Source organism: Dendropsophus ebraccatus, chromosome 5, assembly GCF_027789765.1.
Source record: "Dendropsophus ebraccatus isolate aDenEbr1 chromosome 5, aDenEbr1.pat, whole genome shotgun sequence".
Classification (NCBI taxonomy): Eukaryota; Metazoa; Chordata; class Amphibia; order Anura; family Hylidae; genus Dendropsophus; species Dendropsophus ebraccatus.
Genome location: NC_091458.1, coordinates 112396383 through 112410129, shown reverse-complemented (window position 1 = coordinate 112410129; position 13747 = coordinate 112396383). Strand labels below are relative to the sequence as shown.

Below are 13747 nucleotides of genomic sequence, written 5' to 3'. Positions count from 1 at the left end.
GAAAAAGTCAAAGGAAGAAAAAACATTTATGGTTTTACAAGAGATGTAAGGACAATAGAAAAATAATTTTTTTAAAGATAAATAGTAGAATATGCTTACAATCAAATATATTTAGCCTTCAAAAGGTATCGCCTGATTTCTTGAATTCTAGTTAGAATATAATAGTAACAGGAAAAAAAAAATAAGCATTACAAAAATTGATATTGAGAGATTTCCTTTATTATTGAGATAAGAAAGCCATTGACCATCTGGATAGCTGCTACTGCCCAGTTTTTCGTTAGAAGGAGGTTTTAAAAATCACAATATAGCTGGGCATTGCCACCAGTTGTAAGGGTTTGGTTCAATTTCAGAATCCAATGTTTTAGGGGTAACAAATACCCTGAATGATCCTGAAAGGAACCCATTCAGTTGGATCCAAATATGCACCAATTAGAAAGGGCCATAAGCGCAAAACACATCTGTATGGGTTCCCATTAAAGTAAAATATAACTTTTATTGGCTCATAATTTTTTTTTTCTTTAAGTGTACAGTGGTGATCTAAAAATACACTCCGCTATTGTCCATATTCAGTCTCTTATAAACCTAGTGTGGATGTTCGTTATCGGTAGCTGCAGACTACTTAACTAACTGTTTATAGATCTGGCTAACTCGAGTGCAGAGTGAACATTTAAAGAAAATCTGCATAGCCCCTTAAGCCCCTTGCCTGGACAGTCAAGTTACACATAAAGAGCTGATAGAGAAGTTAGCAAAAATTGAACTTATTCTCTGGATAGGTAGGTGGATTTGTCATTGACTGAAGGATAGATATCACAGGGTATTGTTATTGGTGTGTAATCTGAGCAGAGACTGGTTAGAAGTGGTTGCATCAATGGTCTGTTCTGAGTCCTGTTATGTTTGTAAGAGATAAAGGAAAAGGTTTGATAGGTAAGGTTTTTCTGCTTGCTGACATTATGATACATAAGTATGCAATATGGAAATTTAGCTTTCCTGGACAAAAATTCGAAACAATGGAAACTGCAGTTCCATATTTCTACATTATGTCGCACACTTCCAAGACTTATGACTATATCCATATTTTATAGGTAGCCCTAGGGCTGCATCCATCTTGTACAGGCATTGGGGTTCAAATGCTGAGAGTTTAGGTTTGTATGAACCTGAACTTACTGTAGTTTGCTCATCTCTAGCTTGCAACACACTTCCAGCAGAAGTGGTAGGTAAATCTATAATAAGGAAATTTTAATCATGTCTGACATAAACATACATGTATCCTAAGATAAAAATAAGGGAAATAATACATGGCCAGACTAGATGGACCAACTGGTCCACCATTGCCACCAGAGACAACAATGACTGATGCAGTTGATTTCTTCTGAGCAGAATTGATGGTCATCAATGATGATGGAGACATCATGAAGAGTGCTATTCATTGGCTACTATTTCCATTGGTGGTGGTGTTACCAAACACTTTGTGAATGGTACATTGACAAGCCTATACAACTTAAATAGCATTATTTCCAATCATTGTGCCTCTACATGAACAACAAAGGCCTAATTTCAGCTTTCTGGGTTACAATGCTCCAGTTTATCAAGGGTGCATTATTGGTTAATCAAGTTTTAATTCAAGTTATTCCAGTTAAAGGCGATTATATACAATGATGATTTGTATTTCACATGCAGAGAAGTACATTACCATTATATGCACATTATATAACACTGTTTTTCCTTGATGTAAAGAAATCACATCATTTTAATGGATAGCATGGATTAGGAGAGATTTGCTGGTGGATTTAGGATTTAATAAATATACTGTATAACTCTTGGTCTGTATTCACTTACCAATCTGTGTGTGCCTTTTGTCCTCTCATCTCTTCTTCTCAGATCACTGTCAATGTAGCACAGGGACGAGTGCACACCCCTTCACCACCTCCCAAACCTCGCTTCAAAAGCTATGCCTACACACAAGCTGCTTATGTCATGTACCCTGACCAAAAAGGGAGGCAGTTCCCTCCACAGGTCTGTTAAAATGTTTTACTGTGTAAAAAATTTTAACGCGCTTCTGCTTGCTGCATGCAATTGTGTTAGTGGTAAACATACTGTCTATATGTCATTGCTAAATGTACACATCTAAAAGCTTTTACTAATGCTGTCATAAAGCATAGTCAACGGAGAAATAATTGGACATATAAATATGCTACATAGGGATAATTTTGCCCCGCCGTTATTGGATATTACTCTGTGCCGCATCAAACATTATAGCGCTTGTAGCCTTTTGAAGTTCTGAAAAATTGTACATATAGAAAAGCCATAAAAAAAATTGATAAAGTTAAAGTGACTAGCATCTTTGGTTTTCAATCCCCCTTTATTAACAAAGTCCCACATAGCGAAAGGAATGACATAAATGTGGCATTAGTTGCAAATTGGTGTAAATACATCTGGCCTTTTTTTTCCACCCAAGGCCACAAATTACATACAATTACAACTTATTGAGCAAAATTAGTTAATAGATAGGTTAATAGATAAGCCTGTGATATGGATAAGGGTCTAAGAGGGACATTTATGAAACTTATGGCAGGGTGAATGAATGAGCGGGCAGGGAGTTGCAGCAAGTTGGGGAGGAGGCATGGCCTCTTCTTGCGCCTCATTTAGGCTATGTTCACATAATGTTTTGTTCAGCTCCGTTTAAAATGACGTCCGTTATTTTGAGTCTAAAATTACAGATGTTATTTAGCTGTCTGGCCTCCCCTTAGTGCAATGACTGGTGTTTGCACATTATTTTAGTTTGGGTTACTAATTGCCCTTTGGGTGTGTCTTAATTAAAAAGTCCATTGAATTTATTAGTAAAGACGGAGAAAGAACGGTGGAAAAAAAACTGTGTGTGAACTACTAATAAAAAAGCATCCGCTGTTTGCAAAAGACGTCAGAAAATAATGATCATGTTCATTATTTTGATGTCCAAAGCAAAAACGTCAGTTATTCAATACACTGTGGGCATTGGACGTCTGTCTTCCCATTGACTTCAATGCATTGCCATTGCAGCTAGTTAAATCGCGGCAAAAATGGCAGTTATTTTAAATATGAAAACTGGCCGCCTTTTCTCTATTTTTGACGTTGTGTGAACATAGCCTTATCATGATTTATGCCTGCTTACTGGCGTAAATCAAGATTTAAATCTACACCTGTTGGAAGCAGGTCAAGATTTGTTACGTCGGGCGCACAGCCAGATAGATTCACTAAAGAGGCGTTGCTCACTTTAAGAGAAACGAAGCTTACTATTGATACAAATACATACACATGTATCATGGACACCTTTAAACATATGTTGGGCAGTTATATCAAAAGTGTTAAAGAAAACTGTTGTGGTTGCACTTAGCAATCAAATAGAGCAAAGCTTTCATTCAATACACTGCCCAGGTAAAATAAAAGTAAGTTCTGATCCTGACCATTATGTTTACAATCTTATTGAGTTCTCCAAGGCCAAAAGGAAGTCTTGCTGGGACATCTTGACTTCCTGAGCTGACTTCTGTATTCTGTGATACATGTAGGCATGTCATTGTACATATATACGCACAGTCGAATAAAAGATACGCTACTGCTACGCACCTCATAATTGCTCTGCTATTATGTATTTTACACTTTGCACCCGATAATCTGTACCCATGTGCGTAACTTTAGACCGAAATGTACACTTATAATGCTAGTTTGTTATTTGTTCGGTAATGTTCAATGAACACTAACTGATCACGATCATTTTTTTTTTTTTGTTCGTGTTTGGCATCCGAACCAAACATCGGGATGTTCGCTCATCACTAATGGCAGCAAAGACAGTTTTTCTTTTAGACAATTTTTACACATTTTCTGAAGTATCCGAAGCAATAACTATTAGAGGAATTAAAATGGATATTGAGGCTTTAAAGCAAATGTACAATCAGTAGAAAGGAATTTTTCACTGCCCTGCTGTCAGTGCTGGCATGGGGATCCTCCTGGTGCGGTCCTTCTTTCAAAATGCTGCACAGTTCCCATGCTCAATGCCATTTTCTTCTTTTGCACTTCATGCACTCGAGACAGACACAATATCCCTCCTCTTGTTGACACACCTCCATTAGATTCAACCAAGGCAGTGTCACCAAGGGGAGGGGATATCATAACACTGGGGCGCCAGGCCTACCGCCAGTGAATAGAGTGGACCAATACACGAGAACAAAACTGTGCAGGAACCGGGTGGGATTTTGAAAAAAAAGGATTATGCCACTGGAAACCCCATGTCGGCGCCGACAGGTCTGTGGGGGGAAAAAATTCATTCCGCCTAATGGTACATTAACTTTAAACATTTAATGGTTCAAGGCTGCAGTACCTTGCACCACCACTACTAAAAGTGTTATAAGTACAAAGACAAGCACTAATAAAGAGTCTCTGCAGTCTCTTCAAACAGCCGATTTGTGGTAATGCTAAAACCCCCTACAACCCTGAAATTAATGGTCTATCTGAAGGATTGGCCATCAATTTTAAAAGTTTGTGCAAACCCTATAGTGCTCACTCTCAAAATTCATTTTAGTAAATGTTTCGTGTAGATTTACTATAATTTCTTTTAACACTTCTGTGAATTGCCATAATATGAAGCTTGTATAATCTGTCTGACACGGTCTATTCCACACATGAATATTTAATTGCCCACAGCTTGCATATCTCCTAGATTGATTCTATATAGTATGCTCATTTTCAACCCTAGTTACAAAGATTTTAATTTAATCATTTTATGTTAAATAGAAATTGTAGAATTGATTTGATAGATTTGAGCTTTACAGCAAATCAGACGTATGCCCTCCCAGAGTGTCAGTGGATGCCTGTGGCCATTGATCGGATATCCTTATGGCAGAAAAATGTGACTGGTTTATGCTAATTTGGCATCAAAAGGGGGGCCATTGAAAAAAAATCAGCAAAACATTCATAAAAAAAGATGTTGTGGGATCATAATAATACTAACCCTAACATATAAATGAACTATATAAACTACATCAGTGCTTCTCAAACTTTTTCTACTGGAGCCTCACCCAACCAACAATGCCTGGGCCTTACTAGACTGACCAAGAGAATGCAGACACCTCACCATCTTTGGTGAAAGTCCATGCAAATATAACAACTATTGCTCAGTCTACCCACCATTTGTCTCCTAATCTCGGTATGACATTAAACAAGTACAAAACAAGTCAATAATGTTCTAAACCTGAGATTGTTGCAGTCAGGGAAAGGACTGTGCAGCTTTTGGTCACTTTTGTGAGAACTGCCTCCCAAGCTGCGCCTCACCAGCAACTAGGGGGAGCCTCACTAGTGAGGCCCACCTCAAAGTTTGAGAAGCACTGTACTTCAATACAAAACTATATACCATTAACCTATATAACTAACTAAATGTTAACTCTCTGTTCCAGTGGGGTTTTTATTCATTGGCATTTGTGACAAGGAATAGTAGCATTTATGTCCTATTTTTTTATGGACATGCATAGTAACTGCCTGATAACTGTTCTTTGGGTGTTTACAATATGAGGATAAATGTTGCACAATTGTTCACAAAGGGGTAATTATTGTGTGAGGTTTTAATGGCTCTCATGGTTTCTTGAGGTGTATAAGGCTATAGGAAGGGTCCATGATGGGGTATATATCCTCCTCTGCGATATACCTACCTTCTAAAGCTACTACCTGTAGTAATCTGTCGCTGAAAGGCAAATCACCTTGCCTTGTTCAACGTACATTCACATGCAAATGCTTGCTTTTGGTTTATGCTACCTAAACCCCACAGCGGACACGCAGCTGGTTTTCAATCACTGTCAGCATGCTGGGCCTTCTACTTGTTTCCTGTATACAGTTCCTGCTTTGTGTATATAACAGTAACATGATGTGCCTAGTAGCTTCCCTGTATATGTATCCGTATCTGTATATGTATGTTAGGAGGTAAGGGAGGGCTGTCTTGGCATAATGGGAGTTGAAGTTTTCAAACAGCTGGAGACCCAAGTTCCCCTTCCCCTGGTATAGACTGCCGCTTTTTGCCTTATATGCTCATAAAGTGGAAACATAGCCTTAGACACAGTACCTCTTTAATCACTCTATTGGAAATATTCCTAAATATATAAATTGATAATAAAATGATAATAGTCAACACCATTAGTATAATTTAAAAGTATGTTACAAACACTGTGTATAAAATACCAAAAATTTCACAAAAAAAGAAAGAAAAATGTTTCTTGCAACAGTTATATTGAATATTGCAGTGTGCCTAACAATATGGTTTACTCAAAAAAAAAAAAGTATCACTTCTAGGTGTGCTCATTGGAAAGGGATTCTTATCCCAAGTACTTATTACATCACTGCACTTTTGAGTGGATCATTTAATTTCACTGTATAAGATCAAAGTTCACATTATGCATTTGGTAGCTGATCGTCTGTGGTATATAAAGTGCCAGCCTCTGCTAATTCGGGACACAGCAGCATGTGGTCCATCTTTAGGCTATGTTACAACAACGGCAATATGACAGCAGTTCTAGAACCAAAAAAAAGCCTGCTGCAAATAATTATCATGAACGTTATTTTTGTCCTTCTTTTGGCACTAAAATTGCATTCATCCAAAAAGACAGCTGTCATTTTCCTGTTGTGGGAACATAGCCTCAGACTATATTACAACGTTTTGTAGATAGTACTCAGGTGTTTATCTGTTTCTTGGTGATACAAAAATGGAACAAAAGTCAATGGAGACGCAGAAAACAACAAATAAGTTAAATTGAATAAACAAGCAAAGCACATGGTAGTTGACGAAGATTCTTTGTGTTTCTTCCACATACCTTGTTGAAGAAAAAAAAATGTATGCCTACTAGTGATGAGCAAGTACTAAAATGCTCGGTTTCTCATTACTCGAGACGAGTATTTCCCGATACTCGAGTGCTCGTTTCGAGTAACGAACCCCTTTGAAGTCAATGGGAGACTCAAGCTTTTTTGCAGGAGACTCAAGTTCGGTAGAGGGAAGGTCGTGTGAAACCTGTCAACCTCAGAAATTGATGTAAACACAACGGAAATGGACAGGAAACAGCAGGGGCAGCATGTATGCATGCATCTGAAGCTGCCTAATGGCACCATTATGCCTAATTCTGTGCAAAAGCCTGGTTAAAACAGAGGTAGGTATATGGATCCACAAAAACTCAGCCTGACACAACAGGTAGCATATCATGAACCAGCCAAAAATTTCAGCCTGACACAGCATGGCGGTGAGGACAGAGTGAACAAGGTAGAAGTGGAAGCAAGTGAGCCTCCTAAAAATTAGACCAGACACTGCATGGCATTGAGCACACAGAGAACCATTAAAAGTGAGTGAGGAAGCAAGTGAGCCTACCCAAAAATTGGAGTCCAGGGGCTGGGATTTTTAGTGGACACGAACCTAGGTGCTGACAGTTAATTGGCTAGGCCAGCTGTCAGTCACCATCAAGGGTACACCTGATGCCTCTCGACCGGGGGATGGTTAGGCTCTGGCCACGGCTAGACAAAAAAATAAATAAAATAAAACAGCTGGCTGGTTGGCGGGGGCGTGATCGGCGGGCCCCCGGCAACCAGTCCCGCTCCTCCACAAACGTAGTGTGATGTCAGAGCATGACAGTGAGGACACAGAAAACCATTAAAAGTGAGGTAGCAAGTGAGCCTCCATAAAATTAGGCCTGACACAGCATGGCGTGAGGACACAGAGTTTCATTAAAGAAGAGTTAGCATTTGAACCAACCCAAAATTTTGCCTGACACAGCATGGCGGTGAGAACACATGGAACCATTCAAACACCGGTAGCATATGGACCATCCCAAAAGCTTAGCCTGACACCACAGACCCAGACCAATATGGACAATACAATTATGGCCATATTTAGCCTCATACCAATATGCAGTTGTGCGTGAGAGGCATATCTTTGGAAGTAGGGGCGAAGAATAACAATACAGTCTTAAGAGGCCCTGGAATTTGATTTGAATGATTACACTTTCAATCCTTTAAAGAGTCTCTAAGAGAGGGCAAGTGTCTACTAAAAAGACCTGGTCAAACCTGCCTTCGAAAAGGCTACAACATCCAAGAAAGGTAGACTGTACTGGTTAAAGGCCGGGTCAATCCTGCCTTCAAAATGGCTACAACATCGAGAAAAGGTAGAAGGTACTGGTGAAAGGATAGCAGAGGACACCCCTAAGATAAGATGACATCCACAGATAATATGGTTCGAAATGGACAAGACAAGGAAGGTAAATTGAATTTGACTTTGAATTTGACTCTAGCAGTTGGGGTAACATTACATGCATCATGTGACTCCCGACTTCTCCCCCCACTGTTGTTTTGAGTTTGAATTTGACTTTGAATTTGACTGTAGCAGTTAGGGTTAGTTTAACTGGTTGACTTGCAGAAATGCGCACAGATGCGGTGCACCTTGGTGAGCAAGTCGACCACATCAGGGGAAAGTTTTAAGGAACCGCAGCAACACGGTTGAAGACGTGGGCCATACATGTGTAAGGCTGCTGAGTTGCAGAGCCGCCACCTGGTTCCGCCCCTTGTCACACGCAACCAAGCTCACTGCTAATTACACACAAACCCGGGATGCCAGTTAAGGCCCAGCAGTAGCCAACATGGAGGAAAGGGCAGGTACACCAGTTGTCAACATGGATGCCAGTTAAGGCTTAGCAGTAGCCAACATGGAGGCATGGGACAGTTGCTGCAGGGTTAGTTGAATGCTGCGGTTGGACACCTTGCCGGAGGGTGTGGAGCATAGTGGAGGTGAAGGGGTGCGTGTAGGGTGGGAGGCCCTCGTGCCTGGGGCCTGGGTGGGGGGACTGACAGAGCCAGCACGTGACACAGGGGAAGGAGCAGGTGTGCAACTTGCAGTCACTGAACGGCCTTGGTTCCACTGAGTGGGGTGTTTAGCACTCATATGCCTGTGCATGCTGGTAGTGGTTAGGCTGGTAGTGGTGGCTCCCCTGCTGATCCTGGTGTGGCACACGTTGCACACTACAGTCCGTCAGTCATCCGCACTTTCTTTAAAAAACCTCCAGATTCGGGAACATCTAGCCCTGGCCACGAGAGTTTGACTCTGTGAAACAGTTGCTGATCTACTTGCCCCTGGTTCTCCCTCTGCCCACCCCTTTTCCTCTTCCAACCGGTCCTGCGGGTGAACTTGCCTCCCCCTCAGAAGCAAGGTCTTCTCTAGGCTTATCCAACCAGCTTGGGTCAGTCACCTCGTCCTCATCCACCAGCTCTTCCTCCTTTTCCTCACTCTCCTTCTCACTTTGAGTTACATCCATGACAAGAGCCTCACTGTCTGACAACCGGGTCTCATCGTCATCATCAGCAGACACCTCTTCCAACCCCGCTTGCAAGTCTCCACTCTCATCGCCCACTGACTGCGTGACCTGCATAGTTTGGCCATCGGAACAGATCGACTGCTCCGGTTGCGCTGACTTAGGGAAGGGTCCAGAAAAGAGTTTCTGGGAGCATGGTGGTGGATCTGAATTCCTTCTTTCCCTGGAGGGGCCAGGCTGTGGGGAAGGAAGCTGAGCTAATGGAGCAAGGGTTCCACTCCCTTGGGTAGCAAGGCTGGACTGCATGGAAGACTGGGTGATGAATAAGTTACTGGACACATTATCCGCTATCCACGTGATCACCTGTTCACACTGCTGCAGTTTCAATATCGGTCTACCATGAGACCCTGTAAGTTGGGCAAAGATGCTAGGGAGTGGGTGTCTGCGGTGTGCCACTGCTACCTCCTCAACAGGTGCTGCTGTGTCACCCTGCCCTGAACCACGGCCTCCGGCAACGGCATCATTTGGAACCCCATGCCCTCGTCCTCGACCCTTACCCCTGGGGTTCAACATTTTATGGACACTGTACAGTATGGAACTTAGATAGTCCTTGCGTATGAAATACAGAAATCAGGAAAAATACTTGTAGTACCCACTGGTTTTGTGGGGCTGTACGGTACAATCTAGTTGTGATACCCACTTAAAATAAGCAGTGAAGTTTTATAAAGGTGTACTACAAATCCCAGCAATACAGTGTAGTACTCACTAGTTTAGGAAGGCTGTATGGTACTATCTGGTACTGGCTGGACCTAGATACACATTGTGATACCCACTTAAAATAAGCAGTGAAGTTTTATAAAGGTGTAATACAAATCGTAGCAATACAGTGTAGTCCCCACTAGTTTAGGGGGGGGGGGGCTGTACGGTACTATCTGGTACTGGCTGAACCTAGATACACGCTGTGATACTCCCTTACAATGAGCAGTGAAGTTTTTTATAAAGGTGTACTACAAATCCCAGCAATACAGTGTACTACCCATTAGTTTAGAGGGGGCTGTACAATACTATATGTTACTGGCTGGACCTAGATACACGCTGTGATACCCCCGTCCAATGAGCAGTGAAGTTTTATAAAGGTGTACTACAAATCCAAGCAATCCAATGTAGTACAGCAGGACCACCAGCCCCAAAATAATAAAAGAATACACTGAGCACTTCTTAGGGGTCTGTATGCAACACATAATGTCCCCTTTTTGCCAGCAGCCGATCACCACAGTGTGCTTCTGAAATCGTGGTAGCAGCACTGCAAGTCCCAGCCAGCAGTCTGTAGTAATACTATTAAAAAACGATTTGAAGCCCTGAAAAGGGCTGTTTGTTTGTATTGCTAATATTTACCCTGCCTACTGGAACACGAAATCCTACACTGACACTCTCCCTGAGAAGCAGGAGCTCTGTCCCTAATCTCCCACGGCCAGGGCAGTTTCTAGGTCATTTTGGCAACAGGGCTAATCTTGATAAAAGCACCCCGCAACCCCCCCCCCACACACACACACGCCCACCACCTCACTCAGAAAGGGGGGCTTTTATCAAGATTCGGGTTATTAGAAAGAAGCAGTGTGTGTATTGCGGCATAGATCGGTGTTGCACCCCTGCCAAATAATGTTCCACTGAATACAAAATCATTATACAGTGACTCACAGGTGACGTCTTCTTTGATCTGACGGGTCCCTTTTCCTCTCCTTCCGACCCCTGCCTCCATGACTGTTTCTTGCAGCTACAATTCATCTCTTTAGGACCTGCCAGACAGACATCTTAAGCTCCGCACTTCCTTCCCCTTTTCCCACTTCTAAGGTCCCAAACTGTATGCTGGGAAAGCTGGGGACCTCCATTATACACTGACATACAGGATGCTGGGAAAGCTGTGTGACCTCCATTACACTGACATACAGGATACTGGGAGAGCTGGGTGACCTCCATTATACACTGACATACAGTATGCTGGGAAAGCTGTGTGACCTCCATTAAACTGACATACAGGATGCTGGGAAAGCTGTATGACCTCCATTATACACTGACATACAGGATGCTGGGAAAGCTGTATGACCCCCATTATAATGACATACAGGATGCTGGAAGCTGGGTGACCTCCATTACACTGACATACAGGATACTAGGAGAGCTGGGTGACCTCCATTACACTGACATACAGAATGCTGGGAGACCTCTATTACACTGACATACAGGATACTGGGAAAGCTGTGTGACCTCCATTACATTGACATACAGAATGCTGGGAGAGCTGGGTGACCTTTATTACACTGACATACAGGATGCTGGGAGAGCTAGATGACATGTAAACTTTGGCGCCAGCTGCGCGTTTTATATGGCAGGGTCATCTGATCTGGCCAACCAATCGCTGCTATCGACATGTATGGGTTCCACGTGATTGCAGGATGTACCAAAGAGTCTCCTGCATGTTTGTTGGCTGACAAACTTACAGGAAATGGATGATGAGATTTTCTCGAGTATCGCGAGATGCTTGTCCTAGTAACGAGTACCATTGAGTACCCTAATGATCGAGTACGAGCATGCTTGCTCATCACTATTGCCTACTATAAAGACTTTAGTATGGATTTTAAAGCGACTCTGTACCCCCAAACAGCTTGTACCATCAGATAGGGGCTTGTCCTGGGGTCCATTCCAATGACAGGTTAATTGCTTCACAATGGTGGATGACTTAATAGAGAAACAATATAAATGGGAAGGATAATTAGACTGTGTACAGGCACAACAAAAATTTTAGATACAACTGAACTAGGGAGTAATATGTTAGCTACAAGAGTTTAATTACTTACTGCTATTCCTGAAATAGTATTATTCCTGCTCCACATAGCTGCAACTGTTATAGTTATTAATCATTTATTACTGATAGTTTCTGAGTTCCCCGCATGATAATGAATGATGATCATGGGAGCTCCGAAACTGTCTAAATATTCTGTAGCTTTGCAGCGCTGGAGTCCTGGGTTCAAATCTTACCAAGGGCGACATCTGCAAAGAGTTTGTATGTTCTCGCTGTTTGCGTGGGTTTCTTCTGGGTACTACAGTTTCCTACCACACCTAAAAATGTACAAATAGTGAAGTGCTGCGAAATCTATGTGCGCTCTACAAATAAAAGCATTATTATTTATTATTATTATTATTATTATTATTATTATTATTATTATTATTATTATTATTACTCAAGCTTTTGTACTGACATGATTAGTGATGAGCGAATAGTGAAATATTCGATATTCGTACGGATATGTTTCGAATATTTGATCGAATTACTGAAAAACATCTATTCGAGCACTTGGAGGTAAAAAACGGAAGCTGGGGGATTGGGACTTAGGGGGCTATTTATCAGGGTGGTGTGGTGCTCTCCTCATCATGGAGGCACCCCGTGGCAACAGGCTAGAGATATCTGGCTATCCCGTGTTTTGAGACTCGCAACTGAGACTCCATGGACTCTTGTTTTGCATATTTAAATTTTTGGGGGCATCAGTGGAGACTCTTGATTGAGTACTTTATTTGAGTTTTTTTCACTGTTTTTGAGTTCAGTGATTACTGTGTTTTGTTGGTTGATTTGTCATTGCCCCAACTAGCCAGAATCCTACTCCACACTGACGAGGGGTAAATACCCCGAAACGGCTGTCTGTGGATGGAAGCCTGCCTTGGCAAGCCCTTGTCATGATCGCAATACTCTTACCTTGAGTTAGACATTGACAAAAAGGGGCCACCCTGGTATTTCCCTATTTATGTTCCAATACTCGCAACCGAGTGGGACTTAGGGGGCTATTTATCAGGGTGGTGTGGTGCTCTCCCCATCTTGGAGGCACCCCGTGGCAACAGGCTAGAGATATCTGGCTATTCCGTGTTTTGAGACTCGCAACCGAGACTCCATGGACTCTTGTTTTGCATATTTACATCAACAGTATAGCCTGTGCTGTGTAAAAAAAAAACCTAGCATGCTCCTTTTTTTGAGTAGGGTACATCTGTCTATTCTGGCTACTGATGGCACGTGTTTTCTGTGCTTAGTTACCGGAACCTCCTGTGTATAAATAGACTCAACTCCTGAGTTGGTTCCATACACTGTGACCAGTCCAAAAGGTATTCAGCAGCACAGAAAAAAAGTACTGTATAATTGGTAGTATAGGCGGTTGCCTGGTCCTCAATCCGGCCCAGGTAGGTATAGTATCCAAAGTAGACGAAGAGATAGCATTTCCAGTGAATCCAAGTGGTTTTATTTGCACACCAGTATGCAACTTTTCGGCTATATGCTGCCTTTCTCGAGCAGTATAACCGAAATGTGGCATACTAGCGTGTATATAAAACCATTTGGATTTACTAGAAGTGCTGTCTCTTCGTCTACTTTGGATACACTGTGACCAGTCATCTTGCGATAG

General features: G+C 42.0%; 1 protein-coding gene across 11 annotated transcripts in view; it reads left to right on the top strand.

Annotated features, from left to right (window-relative positions):
- Window positions 1-13747, top strand: part of DMD (dystrophin) — a 1858252-nt gene that overhangs the window by 517251 nt on the left and 1327254 nt on the right. For 10 of the 11 annotated variants that reach the window (XM_069970999.1, XM_069971008.1, XM_069971005.1 and 7 more), the window contains exon 9: window positions 1879-2013. The exons of the other annotated variant lie outside the window; for it this stretch is intronic. In XM_069970999.1, the coding sequence (XP_069827100.1) occupies window positions 1879-2013 (135 nt within the window). The remainder of the gene's footprint in view (window positions 1-1878; window positions 2014-13747) is intronic. 11 annotated transcript variants of the gene reach the window in all.